This window comes from Otolemur garnettii, unplaced genomic scaffold (assembly GCF_000181295.1).
Source record: "Otolemur garnettii isolate 467f Iridium unplaced genomic scaffold, OtoGar3 scaffold00082, whole genome shotgun sequence".
Taxonomy (NCBI): domain Eukaryota; kingdom Metazoa; phylum Chordata; class Mammalia; order Primates; family Galagidae; genus Otolemur; species Otolemur garnettii.
In genome coordinates, this window is record NW_003852477.1 from 4,504,077 (window position 1) to 4,523,242 (window position 19,166).

At 46.4% G+C, this 19,166-nt stretch overlaps 2 protein-coding genes across 2 annotated transcripts in view; one reads left to right on the forward strand and one right to left on the reverse strand.

Annotated features, from left to right (window-relative positions):
• FAM198A (family with sequence similarity 198 member A) overlaps window positions 1–7,674 on the forward strand; it is a 104,930-nt gene extending 97,256 nt beyond the window's left edge. The window contains exons 4-6 of the mRNA XM_012807991.2: window positions 4,448–4,570; window positions 6,338–6,441; window positions 7,060–7,674. Coding sequence (XP_012663445.2) covers window positions 4,448–4,570; window positions 6,338–6,441; window positions 7,060–7,270 — 438 coding nt within the window. The 3' untranslated portion in view covers window positions 7,271–7,674. The remainder of the gene's footprint in view (window positions 1–4,447; window positions 4,571–6,337; window positions 6,442–7,059) is intronic.
• A 4,877-nt stretch (window positions 7,675–12,551) lies between these two features.
• POMGNT2 (protein O-linked mannose N-acetylglucosaminyltransferase 2 (beta 1,4-)) overlaps window positions 12,552–19,166 on the reverse strand; it is a 23,396-nt gene continuing 16,781 nt past the window's right edge. Inside the window, exon 2 of the mRNA XM_012808023.1 lies at window positions 12,552–14,860. Coding sequence (XP_012663477.1) covers window positions 13,020–14,762 — 1,743 coding nt within the window. The 5' untranslated portion in view covers window positions 14,763–14,860 and the 3' untranslated portion in view covers window positions 12,552–13,019. The remainder of the gene's footprint in view (window positions 14,861–19,166) is intronic.

Genomic DNA, 19,166 nt, shown 5'->3' on the forward strand with positions numbered 1-19,166 from the left:
TCACAGCTCACAGCAACCTCAAACTCTTGGGCTCAAGTGATTTTCCTGTCTCAGCATCCTAAGTAGCCGGGACTACAGGCATTTTTGTTGTTGTTGTAATTGTCATTGTTGTTTAGTAGGACGGGGCCAGTGTATGTGGCTGGCGCCCTAACAACCAAGCTATGGTGCCGAGCCTCTCTTTATAATTTCTATCTCTTTACTCACACTGTCTACATGGTGAGGCATCATTCTCATACTTTCTGCGTGTTCTTTAGGCCTGTTTTCCTTTAGCTCTTAGAACATTTTAAAAATAGCTAATTTAAAATTTTTGTCTAATAAGTTCAGTGTCTGAGTTTTGTCAAGAACAATGTTGATTAATAGTTTTTTCTCGTTGTGTATTGGCCTTATTCTGTTTCTTTGAGGTCTCATAACTTTTTGTTGAAAAATAGGCATTTAAATAATGTAATGTGGCAGCTCTGAAAATCAGGGTCTTTCTTTTCTCCAGCGTTTGTAATTGTTGCTACCTGTTGCACTTGTTTTTGTTTATAGTTACTTTATTTGCTTGTTTTGTTTGTTTCTATGACTAAATTCTGTATTCATCTGTATTCTTTGTTATGTGTGCCCACTGAACTTTCTGCTTAGGTAGTTCAGTAATCAGCTAATGACTGGACTAGAAATTTCCATAAATACTTGGAATCAATCAGTCTCCCAGTCTTTGCCAAGGGGTTCTGTGTGTGGCTCTTCCACACTCATTCCATGCAATTGATGAATCTGCCTTTGCCTTCACTCATGCTTCTGCATCTCAAGGTCAGCTAGAAGTGAGAGCTTAGGGCCCCTTCAGGTCTTCCTGAACATGTGCACAGCCCAACCTGTGTGAGTAGTTGTCTAGCTTTTCAGGAATATATTGGAGCTTTTGGAAGGCCCTTGGACATTTCATTTCTTATCTTTCCCTTTTAAAGCTTTTTGGTTAGCCTAATGTTTGTCCTGACCTCTATCCATTATCTCAGGCAGCTATGCTAATAAAACACTTGCCAGTAAATGTTTTCAATAAATATCCTCCACCCTTCCAGGGATAAGCCTTCCAAGTGAGGTCTACTTGGGAATCACCAGTCGGGTCAAATAATGACAATGCTTTTGGAATGAAGCCTGTCGTTCTCCCTTCATACTAGGAATGTGAACTGTTATTTTCAAGGCTACAACTGAGCTGGGAATGTGGCGTGGGACTAGGGGAAATTAAAATGCTATTCCAAAGCTCGTTGTTCTGACTGAGATTCCACCGTTTTTCTCTCATAAATGTTCCCCAGGTTACTGTAAGACTTTGGTTAATTTCCAGAGTTTTATTTCATTGCTTTTGTAGAGGGACAAATTTTCAGAGGTGCTTACTCTGTCATTTTACTCCAGATTCCCATTTGAAGATTTAGAGGACTTGATGTTGAAGGAAATAAGTCTTGTATTTGTCAGAACATTGAGAGTTTTTCTACTAAGGGATATGGAAATAGAACAGAACCTTTTATTGGCCAATACTGAGCTGGGCTGACTGGACTGAGACAGGGTTGTCCTTGTTTGGATGCGTGCTGCATCCTGGAGGTGACAGATTGTGTCACCCTGTTTGTGGAGAGGGGTCGGCTGCAGAGGGGCAGGAGAGACAGGATAGTGCTGTCTCGACCTGACTATCTCTTTATTCCAGCTGTTCAGCTACAGCTGAACCAGGTCTGTGGCTTAGGCTGGCTGAGCTGTGACTGCAGAAGACAGGTATGGACCATCCAAACAGCACCAAGCCTGTCGTGGCCTTAGTTGTCATGGATAATGACACTTGGAATCTTCTGGTGCTTCCTCTTTTTGCTTTACAGTTTTAAAAGCTCTACTCTAGCCTTAATTAGCAAGGCTAAAACCAAATTAATTAATCCTATAATGACTGACGATGGAAGACCTTATTTAACTTCTGTAACTGACTCACCCTTGTTTTTCAGGAAGGCAGGATAGGATAACAGAAGGCCCTGTTATCCTGGCCAGGAAGATCTAGGTTCAACATTTAGTAGCTCAATGTCCCCATGCGTAAAATGAGGATAATAATGCCTTCCTTGCAAAGCTGCAGTGAGAAGTAAATGAGATAGTGATGGTAGGGAGGGTGGTGGTGGTCACGGAGTGAAACCAATCACCACTCCAACACCAACCAGTGTCCAACAATTTGATTTGATTATGGCGTTATGCACCTAGAATCAGTGTCTGATTCCACATGCACCTAGAATCAGTGTCTGATTCCACAAGCTAAAGAGCTCAGTTGCACAAAGCTGCCCCCACTTCAGATGCCAGTTGCAAGTCTTCAGTCAGTTACCTCTGATAGAATGGCTATGTGTATAAAATGAAGGTTCCTGTGAACTCCTCCTCAAGTTCAATAATTTGCTAGAATGATTCACAGAACTCAGGAATACTTTTCTTACATTTACTAATCATTATAAAGGGTGCAAGTGAATATTCAGATAAAGAATAGATGGGGAGATCTAGTGGAGCTTAGACCTCTGCGGAGTTGGGGATGCCACTTTCCTAATACATGGCTGTGTTTACCAACCTAGAAGCTCTCTGAGTTTTATTGTTCAAGAATTTTTATAATTCAATCTCCAGCCATTCTACCTTCTCCAGAGAGGTAACTAAATGGGGGGAGTGTCTTTCTGATGACCAGCCCCATTCTGAGGCTGTCTAAGGGTCTCACCTTGAGTCACCTCATTAGCATAAACTCAGTTGTCATAAAAAGGAGCTCATTGTGAAAAACAGAAGACACTCCTATCGCTCATGAAAATCCAAGGGTTTCAGGAACTTTAGGTAAGAAACGGAAGACAAAGACCAAATACATTTCTTATTATCTCTCATCATTATCATCTCAGAGGGAGAGAGACTCCATCATTGCTGTACTGAATAAAAATGGCTGCTGTTTTGGCTCAGGGTAAGCCTGTGACTGCTCTGCTTCCTCACCACCATGGGGGACAGTGGTACTTGCCATCCTACCAGAACCTAGTGGTGGAGCCTCCTGACAATTGAGCTCCAAGGCAGCAGGGGTGCCCTTCCTGTGAGGCTCCACCCCTCTGGCTTCCTGCCTACAGCCTCCCACCACCTGATTTCCATTCACCTCCAACTGGATGCCTCCAACTTGGTCTGGACAGTTGCCCCAACCAGGGCATGCAACTAGAGCTGGTTTCTAGATGATCAGGCTGGTGTTGTCCTCTCCAGTGATGTTTCCAGGCTTTCTAATTCAGACTAGCCAGTCTGCAAAGATAGGACCAGACTCCCCAATCTGGGTCTTCTCCACACCAAACCTGAACTTGAACCTCAGCCCTTTCACCACTGTCCACCAAACATTTCACAAGTATGGCAGTTTCACTGACGGATGGAGGCTCCCAGGTAGGCCCATCTGGGAATGTTCCTACCTTCCCTTTAGCCTCACCCATGCACAGAAGTCCTCCTCCACCCAGACTTCTTGGTGTCTCACCTTCTACCCTAAGTACTCATCAAGGTATTATATCTAGCAAGTGTCCTTGCTAAGAGGGAAAAAGAGTGACTCTTCCCAGCTCACCCTTCCTGCATGTGGCTACAACTCCCTGTAGCTAACCACCTGGCTTCCTCTCCCGTCCACTTCCTAGCATCTCCCAGGCCTTTTCCATGCTACCTCTCTGCCCTGTCTTTCTCCCCACAGCAAACCCTCCCCTCTCCACCCCCAGAGGATGCTGCCACTTCTCTATTTAGGCCTCTTCATCCCAACCCTCTGTCCTGGATGTTTGTAGCAGATAATGTCCTTCCATGGGTCAGGGCTAGGGCTGATACATGGTCTTCTTAATTCCTGACTTGAAGGCTGCTCCACCTTCCTTCTAAGAAAGGAGAAGGCAGTGGGATTGATTCTCGGAAGTCTCAGGTCCTCTCTGAAATGCTGTCTGTGCATCTGTGCATCTATGTATGTATGTAGGGGATGGCTGCAAAGCTCTGCAGAACTGACCCCATACCACTTGAAGATGCCTTCGTCCCTCCCCTGAGGCCTACTGCGGCGTGAAAGAGCTGTCTGCTCAGAACTGTCAAGACAGTCATGAAAGAACTTGTGCCTTTGGAAAAGGGAAGAATCCCTGATGTAGCACTTGCTGCTTAAAGAAAAAACAAAACAAAACAGAGCCATGTGCAGGTCTCCCTAGGTAGACATAACCAGCATTTAGAGGCCAGTGGTGCCAGGCCAGAGTTCAGGAGCAGCAGTGTAGATTAAGCAGTGGGTACCAGGTGGGAATCCATGCTGGCCTGAGGCCTGAGCAAACAGCTCCTGGTGTGCAGAGTGAGCTGGCCTGAGGAGCAAAGCAGAGGCCAGCAGCAGGGCTGCCTGCACAGAGAGCCTCGACGGTCACACAGGAAGCAGCAGGTCAGGTGGCCTCGATGCTGGGCCTGGTGGGGACAGGTGCTTTGCCACCACCTTAGAGGCTGGGTGTCTCCACAGGTCCATGACCGCCTGGATCGCTACTGCTGTGGCTTCGAGCCTGAGCCCTCAGACCCCTGTGTGCAAGAGAGGCTCCGAGAGAAATGCCAGAACCCGGCTGAGCTGCGGCTGGTCCACATCCTGGTACAACCCTGCACCCCTCCTTTTTACCCCAGACCTGGGTCTTCCTGTCTCCTTCAGAAGATGCTCTTCACAAGTGTCAGAGATCAGCTGATGTTGGAGTTTCTAGCGTTAGGAATGTGGCTGAGGTGAAGAGTGAGGTGGGGGCTGGAGCCCTGGTTTCACTGTCCCCACTTCTCCCTAGAGACTTCAGGGAACCCCTAGGACTTCTGGGAGCAGAGTTGGAGAACTGTGACTAGTCAGTGTCCTCCTTGTGCCAGTAAATGAGGAACTGTTGGCCTGGCAGGGATGAAAGGGAATTTCTGAGTCTGCAGGGCTTGTTGGTGGCAGCATTTGAGTATGAACCCAAGACCCTGATGGCTCCCAGGCTGGTGCTGACCAGAAATACTGTGTTGCCTCTTGTTAAAACCAAAGCCAGGGTGGGGAACAATGTGCTGGGGCTATCAGGGAGGGGCTGGCAGCCAGGGCAGAACGGCCCCTCCTGCACAGGAAGCAAGGTGCTCCCTCTGGGGAATGGCTTCCCTATCTCCTGCAGTGAACCCTAGTGTCCTTGCAGCCTCATGTTGGCAGTTGTCAGCATGGGGCCCTGGGCTGAGCTTCAGGCACACTGCACCACCCCAAGGCCAGGACAGCCTAGTGGAGGGTCCTGGTAATGCTCATCCCTTGTCACCAAAGCCACCTCTCTTTTTCCCTGGTCAAAGGTTCCAGGAGAGGTAAAACTTTCCTATCCCTTTTGACCCCCAGTGGGCATGCATTTCACAGAGCCTTAGGACAGCAGTTTTCAGAGGGAATAGTTAGCAGGGTTGGAGAGAAAGGAAATCCCTGATTGTGGAGGGGTAAGGAGGGAGAAGAGGCAGAGAGAGGGAAGCTGGCATCTTGCAGACAGAAGCTCATGATCTAAGGTCACTGGTGAGGGTTTTGGGGAATTCTCATGGATTAGCAAGAATCTGTGGGACTGGAGTGTGTGTATGGGGCTGGGGTGAGAAAAGACAGCTATTCTTTAAGAAATTGAAGAACTCTGTGTTGTTAATTTTAGGGGTTTTTTTGCAGTTTTTGGCCGGGGCTGGGTTTGAACCCACCACCTCCGGTATATGGGGCCAGCGCCCTAGTCCTTTGAGCCATAGGTGCCGCCCCATTGTTGATTTTAGTTTTGAAAAGGTTCAGGGGACACTTGAACTCTTCTCCTATGGAGATAGAGTGTGGTCAGGGCTTATTGAAGATAAAGGACATCACTGTATGTTCTGGGTGATGCCCAGGGGAATGCCCAGGAGTGCGGCACAGATGGCACCAAGGGGTGGGTGTGTATGTGCACATGTGTAAGCTGATGGCCCCAGGAGCAGGCCACCCACACCTACCCACTCTGTCCATGCTCCTTGCCCGTTCAGCCCCGGAACACCAATAGGTCCCTCTGTGCATTTCAGCAGGTGGTGCTGGGGCTTAGCCTTGCAGGTCCAGGTTTGAACTGGCCCCACTGCTTGTCAGCTGTGTGATCTTGTGCAAAGTGCTGACGTCTTTGTGCCTCTGCCTCTGTAAAATGTGGCTAACACTAGTGCCCACCTCCTAAGGCTGATGGGAGGACCGACTGACATGATGCCTGGATGCACTTTGCACAGGGCCCAGCACAGAGTAAGCGCTCAGCTGTGGGGACCGTTTGTGGGGTGCATTGTGGGACCAACAGCTCACGACGCCCAGCCCCTTCACCCTGACAGGCTAGAGGTGCCTGCAGTGGTGTACCCTTACCCTCCCCGTCTCTGTCCATCCTCCCCTGAGGTCCGGAGCAGCCAGCCATCTCACCTGGTCTACATCGATAACGCTGGCAACCTTCAGCACCCTGAGGACAAACTCAACTTTCGGCTCCTGGAGGGCATAGATAGGTGAGGGTCAGAAGGGTTGGGTGGAGGTATATGGGACAGAGGCTTGATGGCCCTGCTACAGACAAAGGGACCCTGAACCATGATTCCCAATAAGCCCCCTGTCCATTAGACAAAAGCTGTCGGATCTGATTCAAAGGGTGGTGACAGCCGGGGAAAGCTGAGAGGGGATACCCAGAGTTGGCTGGGTCACTCCCAACATCCAGGGAGGTCTCCTGTGTCTGCAGAGCACCAGCTGCACTGCTGGGGTGTGGGAAGGCTAGCTCTCTGCCTTTGCTCTGGGCAGGGGAGCGAGCCTGGGAGCCTGCACTTCCCTGCTGCCTCTTGGCAGGCAGCTCAGCCTTCCCAGGGCTCTTTCTGGCCCTGCAGCTGCCCAGTGGAGCCCAGGAGCAGAAGCAGTCCACCTGGTTTCTCTGTGAGGGGCTTATCTGAAAGCTCTTCCCTGCTCTCACAGCAGAGCCAGTTGAAAGGTCCTCTGATGAGAGAGCAGGTATGGGCCTAGGGATTTTGCAGGGGTTGGCCAGGGCTCCTCAGCAGTGCAAGCTCTGCCTTTCATTGAAACTCTCTGAGATCACTTTTGCTTTTCCCTTCTGTTACTGGGCTCTGGGTACTTTGCTCCAGGTTTCCCGAGTCTGCGGTGAAGGTTCTGGCATCAGGGTGTCTACAGAATCTGCTTCTCAAGTCTCTGCAGATGGACCCGGTGTTCTGGGAAAGCCAAGGCGGGGAGAAGGGGCTGAGGCAGGTCCTCCAGACCCTGGAGCAGCGAGGACAAGTATTGCTGGGACACATCTGGAAGCACAACCTCACCCTCTTCAGGCGTGAGGACCCGTGAGCCCCACGGCTGCCCAGGCAGGGCTCTCGCCTCACTGGTGGGGGACCTCACAACACAACCCTTCATCCTGATGGCCACGTCTTCTTGGGCTCACCCCTCTTCAAGACAAATGGAAAAAGCCAGAAACCAGAGGGACACATGGATGCCACAGATGGTTCACCTGTGTGGGGTGGTGGAGGTAGTGCTGGGTTGTTAATCTCAATGCACTCCTTCCTGCCTTCTCAGCTCTGGCTGTTTACTCCCTTGCACCAATAAATACATTCTATAATGTTCTGAGAACTGTTCCAGATACTGTGAAGCTGTGCATTGCACATGCAGAGCTGGACACCTCTCTGTGTGTGTGGAAATGTGCAGATGTGTGTGGCAGGTGTGCACGCCCGTATGCAACATGTGGGACAAACTGAATAAAGACTCTTTGTAGAATTGTGCTTGTGGCTCAGAACTGCTCTGGCTTAAAGTGGACTCAGGTCTAAGAAATGCAACATGAAGCCTTTGTCTTTATAGGCTTTAAATTTTCAATTCTTACTGTTATGCTTTTTGGGTTACAAATAAAAAAAGTGATAATATGATCACTGAAAATAAAGTCACAAATAATAGAAGCATATAAAACAAAAGTAGGCATCCCAGAAACTCCCTAGAGATGCGTATGTGCGTATGTTATTCACACTCACACTATATTCAAATTAAAAAACAATAAAAGTGGGGTCAGGCCTTGTCAACTCATTATTTTTACTTTACCATATTCTGTATCAGTCATCTGAATTGGCCTAATTTTTATTGATGATTGAGTGGAATTCTAGGGCAGGGATGTGTCATATTTTATTTAGCTGTCCCCATAATAATGAACATTTAAGTGATTCCAATTTTCCACTAATTATAACTTAAACAATGCTGCCATGAACATTATTGCACAGCATGGAGTGTTTCTGCAAGCTACAGTCCCGTAAGTGGATTTCTGGGCCAAAGGGTTCTGATGTTCTCTATTTTTATTTTGAATCGAACTGCTAAACTGCTCTCCGAAATGGCAGTATCCATTGACGTATTTCTACCAAGAGAGTAGAGGACTGTTTCCCTACATGATCGCCCACACTTGATATTCTCAGACTTTTTTGTTTTATATCCATCTGAGAAGGGAAACCTATTTTAACAACTAAATTTCCTTAATCACTAATGAAAATATCTTTCTACTTATTTCCAGTCATTTGTATTTTTTCTTTCTCTTTTAAGATGTTTGGCCTTTCTTGGCCAGGTACAGTGGCTTACACCTGTAATCCTAGCACTCCAGGAGGCCAAGGTGGGAGGATTGATTGAGCTCAGGAGTCCAAGACCAGCCTGAGCAAAGCAAGACCCCCATCTCCACTAAAAATAGAAAAAGTAGCCATGCAACACAAGTTTGAGGTTGCTATGAACTAGGCTGAGCCCATGACACTCTACCCTGGGCAACAAAGTGAGACTGTCTCAAAAAAAAAAAAAAATGATATTTGTTCTTCCCTTGTTAATTTGTTAGAGATCTATGAATCTAATGAATGTAATCAATCTTTTTCTCTGCTAGACATGTTGTAAATATTTTCTTTCAGTCTGCCATTTGTCTCTTAACTTTGTTTGTAGTCTTTTGCCAAGTAGAAAGTTTTAATTCTCATGTAATCAAATTTGTTTATCTTTCCCTTTAAGTCTTTTGTGTCTCATGCCTTCTTAGAAAGGCTGTCATTACTTCAAGATTATTGAAATAATCTCCCATGCTTTATTCTAATATTTACGTAGTGTTTATTTTATATTACTCCAAATCCATGTAAAATTTATATTTGAGGATGGTGTGAGTTAGGGATCTTAAGTTTCATTTCCCCCGAAATGGTAAGTTAGTCCAGCATCATTATTCAATATTCTTTCTCTACTGCTCTAAAAATATACTCTTACCATATACTAAGTTCACATCTGCAGAGGTCCATTTGCAAACTCTGTTCTGAGGATATTTTTTTCCATTCCTGCATTAATGTAATACTGTCTTAAAGTTACTTTATTTTTTTACTATCTGGAAGGGCAAGTTCCCACCATTTTATTCTACTCAAAAGATTTTTCTTTGCTATTTTTGGGCATGTGTCTTTAATATGATAAAGCACATCTATGAAGCATGTTACTCTTCTTCCATTGTCCTCAAAATTCTATTGGTTTTTTTGATTGGGATTGTGTTGTATTTATAGATTAATTAGTGAGAATCCGACTTATTTGAATATTGAGTGCTCTCATTTAGGGGCTTCCTTTATCAGTCCACTTATTCTTTGATGATCATCAATAACATTTGAAAGTTTTCCTTAACAAATAAGTTCATTCAAAAGTTAATTCACAATTTTTACTGCCACTAAGTTCTTTGTCTTAGATTTTTTTCTAGATTTTAAATGCATATCTTAGTTTTCAAGTTGAAAATCATATATTCAAATAATGATAATTTTAGAGTTTTATTTCACAAACTTTTGTGGTGGTGTGTATATGCACACCTCTTGTGTATTTTCTATTGTCTTATTATTTTAATTGGAATCTCACTGGAGTAAAGTTGAATAATAGCACTAATAGCAACTATCTTTATCTTCTTTCTAACTTTAATGGGAACAGCTCTATGGTTTCACCATCAAGTATTACTAGGTTTAAAGAAATAACTTCTGCTAAATATCTTTCATCAAGTTAAAGAAATTTCTTGGGCGGTGCCTGTGGCTCAAAGGAGGAGGACACTGGCCCCATATACCAGAGGTGGTGGGTTCAAACCCAGCCCCGGCCAAAAACTGCAAAATAAATAAATACATTTCTTTTTCTTCTAACTTACTGAAAGAATTTTTTAAAACTGAAGAATGGAGATTGAATTTGAACATCTACTAAACATACAGTTTTTGTCCTTTATTGTCTAATACTGAATAATCTTTCTCATAATAAACCTATTTGGCTGAGGAATAATAATCTTTTAGGGACTATAGGATTTAACTTGCTAATATTTTATTTAGGATCTTTGCATATACATTCATATATACCCTAAAGTTTTCTTTTTCTGGGCATTCCATGTATGTTTTACTATTAAATTTAAGCAGGCCTCATAAAATAAATTCAGAGCTTTGTCATATTTTTAAAGCTTTAAAATAATTTAAATATTAATCATTCCTCAAAAATTTTAAAACCATCCTATAAAAGCATCAAGGCCCTGTGCTTTTCACTAGATCTTTTATGACCTTTTCAAAGAGCTTCAACCTAATATGGGAAAAGGTAGTGGGGGGCCTACAATTAACCATCATGCCTGGCACATTCAGTGGGCATGGGAATGCTGAATAGACTCCCTTGGAATAGGCAGTCTGGCTTCAGATAGTTCAGGTATTTGCTTAAGGTAATAATACCAAGAACATACCATTGCCAAAACAGAGCTGAGCTTTCACATCAAGATGAGACTCATTCTACTTTGTGACTTAATTAGCCCCTTTGAGAAAAGCAGAGCCAATACTGTATTATCATTTAGAGACTGAATAGATAAGTGGACAATGGCAGTTTTAACTTGGGTGGGCTTTGCTGTTTTCCACACTGCATAGCTATGAGGAGTGAGCAAAGTTAGAAGGTAATCCAGGTGAAGGGAGCTGGCCTGGCACCCAACAGGGCAGACACAAGGAGTTACACCCTGAAAGCAGGTTTCCTTACATTGAAATAGGTCTAGGATGTCTACCTGAGTAAGGAGGGGCCATCTGGCTGGCAGGTGGGGTGGCTGGCCACTAAGCTCTTTTGTGTCCTAATGTGAACAGGTCTGCTCAGCACAGATGGGGTGTGTGGCCGGCACACAGCAGCCCTTCCCTGGCTGTCCAGTGCACATCAACCACCTGGGGCACTGCAGACAGGGCCCAGCTCTCCCTCTTTTGCTTACCTGGCAAAGACACCATTCTGGGCATCATCACCTCTGGCCTCTTCCTCCCTCTCCCTCGCTGTGAGAGATGGTTTACATGGATCAAACCATTTAACCTCACCATAGTCCCATGGGTAGGTGTGATTGCCATCATCTCCATTTTACAGGTGAGGCATAGAGAGCATGAGTAACATACTGAGGTCACCCAGCTCAGAGATAGAAGGGTGAGACCTCAAACCCAGCAGGAACTGTGCTAGCAAATCTTGCCCCCAAGACCACCACTAAAAGATGCTCCCACCACCCTCCCTAGCCACCCTGACGGTTCCTCTTTGGGTAATCCCTTTGGATTCAGAGCCAATTATGTGGCAGGGCCTGGACCAGGAAAAGCAAACTGTAACTCCCAACCAAGCATTTGGATCTTTGCTTGTCAAAGTCTGCTCAATCCATTCACTGTGTCTTTCCTGCAAAACTGAAACTTTATCCACTATTGCTCTTTTCACAAAAGCTTTTCGTCCTCAGCACTTGCTGCTTGCCTGTCCACCCTCCACCAGCCCCAGCCAAACAAAGCTGGGATGGCAAAGCAGGGGGTTCCCATCAACCTTTGAAGAGGCTTTGAGGGCTGGAGCTGCCACAGGCTCTGTGGCGCTCAGGGTGGGCTGAGGGTTCTGTTCAGCCTCAGCAAACTGGCCTTAAGGTGGGGGAGCTCTGCCAGGGTGAGCACAATTGCTGGCCTCCTGTGCTGCCCAACTGGCCTCATCCAGGCCCACCCTGTACCTCCTGCACCCCAAACCAAATGAGGTGTGTATATGTGTGAAGAGCTTCCCTTTGAAAACACCAAGCCAGACTCTGTCAGTGAGCAGGGCTCCACTTTCCAAGGAAAATGATGCAGTCTCCAAGCTGGAGGGACTAATGACAGTAACACGGGTTCACATCCTCTAGATACAATTCCAGCAATCCCCAGAGCTCTGCAAATTGCTGCCAAAATCTATGTCTCATTTAGGGTGAATATTCATACAATTCGCTGCTGAAATAACAAGGTGTTTGGTGATTAGGATAACCTCAGACCCTGCTGAGGGGATTTCATAATGCACAGCATGTGCACCATACTTTCTTAATCCGAAAATTCCAGAGCTCTGAATCATACCTGGCCCCTAGGGTTTGAGTCAATTCTGAATAGACCTATAAAAACCAATGCTAAGGATTTTACCCAGATTATCCCATGAATGCCTTACAATAGCCCCAATTTTAGTATCTGCACCCTCCAAATGAAGAACCATGACCAGGCGCAGGGGTGACTTGCCTGATGCCACACAGGTGGGAGCAGCAGACTCTTGCTTATGATGCTGGACAGATTTCCTAGGGATCTCTGACTGCCAGCCCCCTTCCTGCTACCCAGTGAAAAGAGTGGACCAAGATGCTTATCATCATTTAATGGATGTGCAAACACTCCCTTCACCAGGCTACAGGAAATTTCATGGGGATGGAAGCTGATGAATCACCCACCCCAACAACCTCATGATTATTCATTTTCCAGAAATTTGGATACCAGAAGGACTTCAGCTGGACACAGCATGATCACTTAGCAAAGGAGCTTCCTTGGGATTCTTACTGTCCTTCCCCTTCTCTTTTCCCTCCTCTTTGCTAAGGAACTTCTCCAGGGATATGGATGATCAGGATCAGAGAAGAGGGCTGGGGTCCTATTTCTCTGGAGAAAAGAGGAGCACTGGAAACCCACACCCCAGTGGCTGTAAGACAACACGGAGGCACAGGTCTGGCACAGACCTGTCAATAAATAACAAACAGAAGTTAGCACAGCGGGTTCAGGAGGCCTGAGGACGATGGCTGGAGGAGCCACCTCCTGAGGCATGGTGGGCCCTCTTGCTACGTGCTGCACACCAGCACATCTGCAAAGGGTCCCAGGAGGGTCTTGTTGAAGATGCAGCGGACCCACACCAGGTAGGTGGTAAAGGGCTTGATATTCTCCGTGAAGGTGTGGTTCTGCAGGGACAAGATGTAAGGCACATAGGTGTTCTCGCCCTGCTCCTGCAGCCACACCTCGTACTTCACCTCTCGCACCTTCAGGTACTTGAGGTTCCAGGGGATCTGCCAAGAGACGGACAGGCGAGCCTCTGAGGCCCCCTGCACTGATGCCTGGCACCGTGCCTCCCGCACCTTGCCGGGGTACAGGGTGACTGTCCACTTCTGTTTCCGTGGCCCTGGCTGGCCCTTCACCACACGCCGTATGGTTTGAATGAGGGATGGGATGTCCACCTTGGTGTCCTGGTAGATTCGGAAGAGCCACTCGGGGTTCCGGCAACAGAGATGACGTGGGACCTCACGGCTTTGCAGGATACGAGCCTGCTCAGCCCGGTCCAGGTGGGTAATGCCCCCCTGGTCCCAGGGCCGCTCAGGGTGTGTGACTGTGTTCTCCCGCATCATGTTCCGCCAGGCTACATACTGGAGGTCCATGCCAGGCAGCATGGCCAATGTCTTATATGGGGTGTAGTGGTCAGGATTGACGGCATATGGAAAGAGCTCAACCACAGTTGCCCCACGGGGCAAGAAGAGGGTGGTGACCAGCTGGGCCCCATGCATGCTGACCAGCATAGAGGCATTGCTGACCAGCCGTACCACATCTGCAAAGGTGTGGTCCTCCAGGGACACTGTCACTGTCTTCATCTGAAACTCCTGGGCCAGCGCCAGCAGCAGCTCTGCCTCATTCAAGATGAGTCTGTTCTGGGTGCGGCTAAAGACCAGAATGTACGCCTCGCCCAGGGGGGCTCCCGCATGGCTCACATTCAGCTTTTCTGTCATGAACCGTGCAAACTGCCGGATCTCATTCCCCGAGACAAGGATATTGGCCTTTGGGCCCTGGGGCTGGACAAAGCCGTACTGGTACCAGGTGGTGATCTTGGAGAGGCCCACGAAAGCGTGAGAGAAGCACAGCAGCCGGCCCAGGGTCTTCAGCTGTGCCCGCAGGAGAGGCTGCTTGGGGCTGAGGAGCTTGTAGAGGTCGAAGTGTGCACCCTCACCCCAGCCCTCCATGAAGAAGAGCCGGGCCTCGGGGGCCAGGCCAGGGAACTGCCGCAGCGTGTAGAAGAGCGGGAGCAGATCATCGTGGAAGACGTGCATGAGGTTGTCAGGGTTGAAGCGGTTGGTGATGAGGGCCACATCAGGAATGAACACGGGCTTGGGCATGAAGCGCAGGGCAGCGGCAGGCAGCTCCACGAAGTTGAAGTACTGGGTGTTGTGGTCCTCCACGGTGGACAGGTCGAGCAGGGCTGGCTGGAAGCGCCGGGACCCCAGGTTGGGCAGCATGACAGAGGTGTTGCCGTGGAAGAAGATGAACTCCTCGGCCTCGTTGGAGTAGCAGAGCCACTTGAAGCGGCAGATGCGGTCCGTGTGTGTGCGACCTGTGCACACCATGTGCGTACCGCCCTCCATCAGGATCTGCAGAGCCTTAGGGTAGTCAATCCTCAGCATTGGGACTGGCTCTGCAGACTGTTGGCCAACGGCCAGCTCCTCCTCCAAAGTAGCTGCGTGCTCACGCAGCCGCACATGCTTCCACAGGACAGCCGCCAGCACCGACACCAGGAGGGCATTGAACACTGCTGAGAGGTGCATCCTAATGTTGCCGTGGGGTCCTAGTGAGAGGATGGCCACTGAGAAGTGCCACAGGCCAGGTGGGCTTCACCCATCCCTATGGGTACCCGAGGACTGGCCTAGGAGGAGAGAAGGAAAAGGAAAAGGAGTTGGCATAGTCTGCCTGGTGCCATTACAAGTTCCCACCATGCACAGGCATTGTGCAAAGCTCTATGTGCCTGCTACAGTAGTGGCTCCTATAAGCCACTGTGCACACTGGTAGGCATGGTAGATTAGGCCACTGTTCAAAATATTTACCCCCTCCCCATCATCCTTACACTTGACTTTGGGCTTGGCCACATAAATTGCTTTGGCCAATGAGATATTAAGAGAACATAAGCAAAAGTTTGGATTGTACCTGGACTGACCTTGCCCTCTTTGTACTTAGGACATGGCCATAAGAAGAATGTGTTAAGGCTAACTTGTTGGCCCTCCTCTCACTCCCTAGAGGAGTGAGATACTCATGGAGCAGAGATGCTCTGGCCGGGCCCTGTTTAGTTCAGCTGACCCTGATGCCTGAGTGAGCCCAGCCAAGATCAGCAGAGCCATCAGCTAAACCCAGCCAAGAACAGTCAACACACAGACTCTGGAGGTGAACTGCATGTCACTAAAGTTCCAGAATGTCTGTTATGAAGCGCTGCTGCAGCCAAAGCTAACAAGAGAGCTATCAGAGATGACAGGCCATATGAGAAACCCCTGTGAGGGGCTGAGGTTGCTGGACTGCCAGGCCATGACTTCTTACCTGGGAACTGGCATTGAAGGCCTGTGAACACTGTTCCTAACATACCAAGACCTCAGTGCACCCCTTCTGAGAGACACATGGATGTATGAGCAGGGAGCAGATTGCCTGCTGGCTTTTAGAATTGCATAAAAGAACGGGTGTTCAAGGAAGAGAATTGTATCTAGGTGTCAATCTTTGACAAACATTTTATATTTTGAGGGAAAAATCCCAAAAGGGTTTTAAACACCCTTTCCCACATACACACACCTACAGAGAGGCCTGGCTGCAGAGTGGGCATTCCCCCCTCCCCCTTTTTTGCATATCATGAAGGGTACCATGCCTCCTCTGGAGCCAGGACTATGCAGATAGCTGAAAAATCTCACCCTCAGTGACACAGGAGCAGCATAGGTAACGCTGCACTGTGTAGAGAGCTATATGCTCTTTTATTCCTTTGCAGCTAGCTTCTAATGCAATTTCTACCTCCTTGAAATGAAAAGAAGCAAAGAGAGATCTTGCCCAGAAAGAGAAAGTATCTTTGGTCAGCTTCCCTAAGAAGTAGAGTCAGAGATGAGGATTTGCATCTAAACACTTTGAGAACTCATCTCATGACACACTCATAGAAGAGGGGAAAATTGAGACAGAGAGGGGACAAAAGCCAACACAGGGTTCACTACTTTGGGAAAGCTGAGATATGTGTCTATCAACTCTTGTCAGGCTTAGGTGAAGGCCCTTCCGGGAGACATGAGCTCTCCTGGCCTACCCTCATCCAAGGGTTGAACACACACACATATGCACATATTATATAACACACACCCTCGCCCCTAATTTCAGACAATGAGAATTACTTTGTCTAGGTGCTATGTACTCTAGTGTTTTCTAGTCCATTCTATTCTATTCTAAGTCCATTAAAAAAAAAAAAAGCTGGTCATGATCCTCTTAATTCATTTTCCAACCTACTAATAGGGTCGGTAACTTGCTGTTTAAAAGATAACTGGTCAGGGCCGGGGGTGGTGGCTCATGCCTGTAATCCTAGCACTCTGGGAGGCCGAGGTAGGTGGATTGCCTAAGCTCACATGTTTGAGACCAGCCTCAGCTAGAGTGAGACCCCGTCTCTAAAAATAGCTGGGTGTTGTGACAGGCACCTGAGGTCCTAGCTACTTGGGAGGCTGAGGCAAGAGAATCACTTGAGCCCAAGAGTTTGAGGTTGCTGTGAGCTGTGACACCATGGCACTCTACTGGGGGCAACAAAGTGAGACTCTACTGGGGGCAAAAAAGTGAGACTCTATCTCTTTAGGAAAAAAAAAAGGAAAGAAAAGAAAAATAAGGAAAAGGTATCCTGATTGAAGGAAGAAAAAAAAAAAAAGAAAGAAAAATAAGTAAAAAGGTATCCTGATGGAAGTAATGAAATCTATTATTAAAAAAAAAAAAGATACTGGCCAAAGGTTCTCTATCTAGGAGGACATAGAATCCTCAAGGGGCACTTGCTAAAATCCCACATGTCCTCACACCAGTCCTAAAGGCTGCAGGTCAGCAGGTCTGGGGTTTGGCTTAGGCATCCACATTATTCATTTCTCTGTTTTCCCTGCCTTCTCATGGATTACTTGAATTTCATTTTTATTTACCTATACTGTTTTTTAATGTATCTCTTAGTATAGATTTTTTAGTAGTTAAAGCTCCTTTAGAAATCATGCCTCTTGACTTTTAGAATCCCATAAAAGCAAGGGTAGAAACATGCCCCCCTCAGTGGTTAAGGAAGAGAATTGTGTTTGGGTGTCACCATTGACAAATGTTTTGTAAATGGAAGCAAAAATCTCAGAAAGATTTTAAATATCCTCTTCCGGTTCTACATACCTACATCGCACATCTGTAATTTTCTCTCATCCACCAAGGCTCCTGGCTATTGCTGGGCCAGGATTCAGCAAATGCTTCAAGTTAAGTGTAAACAACCTGCCTCTATTTAGATTCCTTTATCCTCTTCCCTTTACAATATATTTTAAATAAGATTATCTTAAAATACTTTTAAGATAACTAAATGGAGGGCAGCACCTGTGGCTCAAAAGGGTAGGGCGCTAGCCCCATATGCCAGAGGTGGCAGGTTCAAACCCAGCCTTGGCCAAAAAAAAAAAAAGATAACGTATTATCTTTAGTAGTAATATTTAACAGTATGACTACTAATACTACCATTATGAATATTAATGCTATTAATAATTGTTAAGAGAATTAGTAGATAATTATCATAAGTATTTCCTCTACATACATTAGACCCACATCAGACAATAATTTTGGATTCAGCTGCCAAATATAATTTCCCCAAGATGAAAAGGACAGTCTATTACTTTTACCCTATTTTTACTATTTGTTTTTTCTTATTCCTAATGTTATAGGTTTCCTTCCATTATCATATTCTTTCTTTGAAGAATTTCTATTGGCCATTCTTTTAGGGTGTACCTCCTAGCAACAAATTCTTTTCATTTTCATTCATGAAAATGTCTTGATTTCATCTTCATTCCTAAAGGATATTTTCCCTGACTACAGAGTTTGAGGTAATAATTTTTTCTTTCAGCATATGAACAACGTGCTGTGACATTTCCTTTGCCCCATTTTTTTTTTTTTTTAAAGACAGAGCCTCAAGCTATCGCCTTGAGTGAAGTGCCATGGCATCACAGCTCACAGCAACCTCCAACTCCTGAGCTCAAGCGAGTCTCCTGCCTCTGCCTCCCAAGTAGCTGGGACTACAGGTGCCCGCCACAACGTCCGGCTATTTTTTGGTTGCAGCTGTCGTTGTTTGGTGGGCCCGGGGTGGATTTGAACCTGCCACCTTAGGTGTATGTGGCTGGCACCTTAGCCACTTGAGCCACAGGCGCCAAGCCTGCCCCATGACTTCTGATGAGAGATTGCTATTATTTGAACAGGGATTCCTGTTCAAATAATTGTCTTTTTTTGCTCTTAAAATTTTGTTTTTGTCTAGTTTTCAGAAGTTCAATTATAAAATGTCTTGGCATGAGTTTCTCTGGCTTTATCTTCTTTGGGGTTTGCTCAGCTTCTTGAATCTGTAGATTTGTCTTTCACCAAATTTGGGAAATACTCAGCCATCATTTCTTTGAATACTTTTCCAGCCTCATGCTGCTCTCCTAGGACTCTCCAATGACACCAATGCTAGATTAAAAACAATTTTTTCCTCTGGGTCTTTGAGGCCCTGTTAATTTTTGCCCAGTCTTTTTCTCCTTGTTGCTCAGGCTGGATATTTTCTATCACCCTGTCTTCATGTTCTTCACTGATTCTTTCCTTTATCCTGCCTCCTCTTTACTGAGCCCATCCAGTAACTTAAAACTTTTGGTTACTCTATTTTTTCACTTAGTTTTTCCATTTAGTTTTTTATATCTTTTTTCTTTGCTGACATTTATTCAGGACATTCTGGGATAGGGTTATGATGCTCTGGATCTCATTTAAGTCTTCAACTTGAGCAGGCTTCTGCTGAAACTGTGCTGATGGGGCAAGGGAGAGGTAAAGAGCGCTGACTTTTTTTTTTTTTTTTTTTTAGAGAGACAGAGTCTCACTATGTGGCCCTCGGTAGAATGCCGTGGAGTCACAGCTCACAGCAACCTCCAACTCCTGGGCTTAGGTGATTCTCTTGCCTCAGTCTCCCAAGTAGCTGGGACTACAGG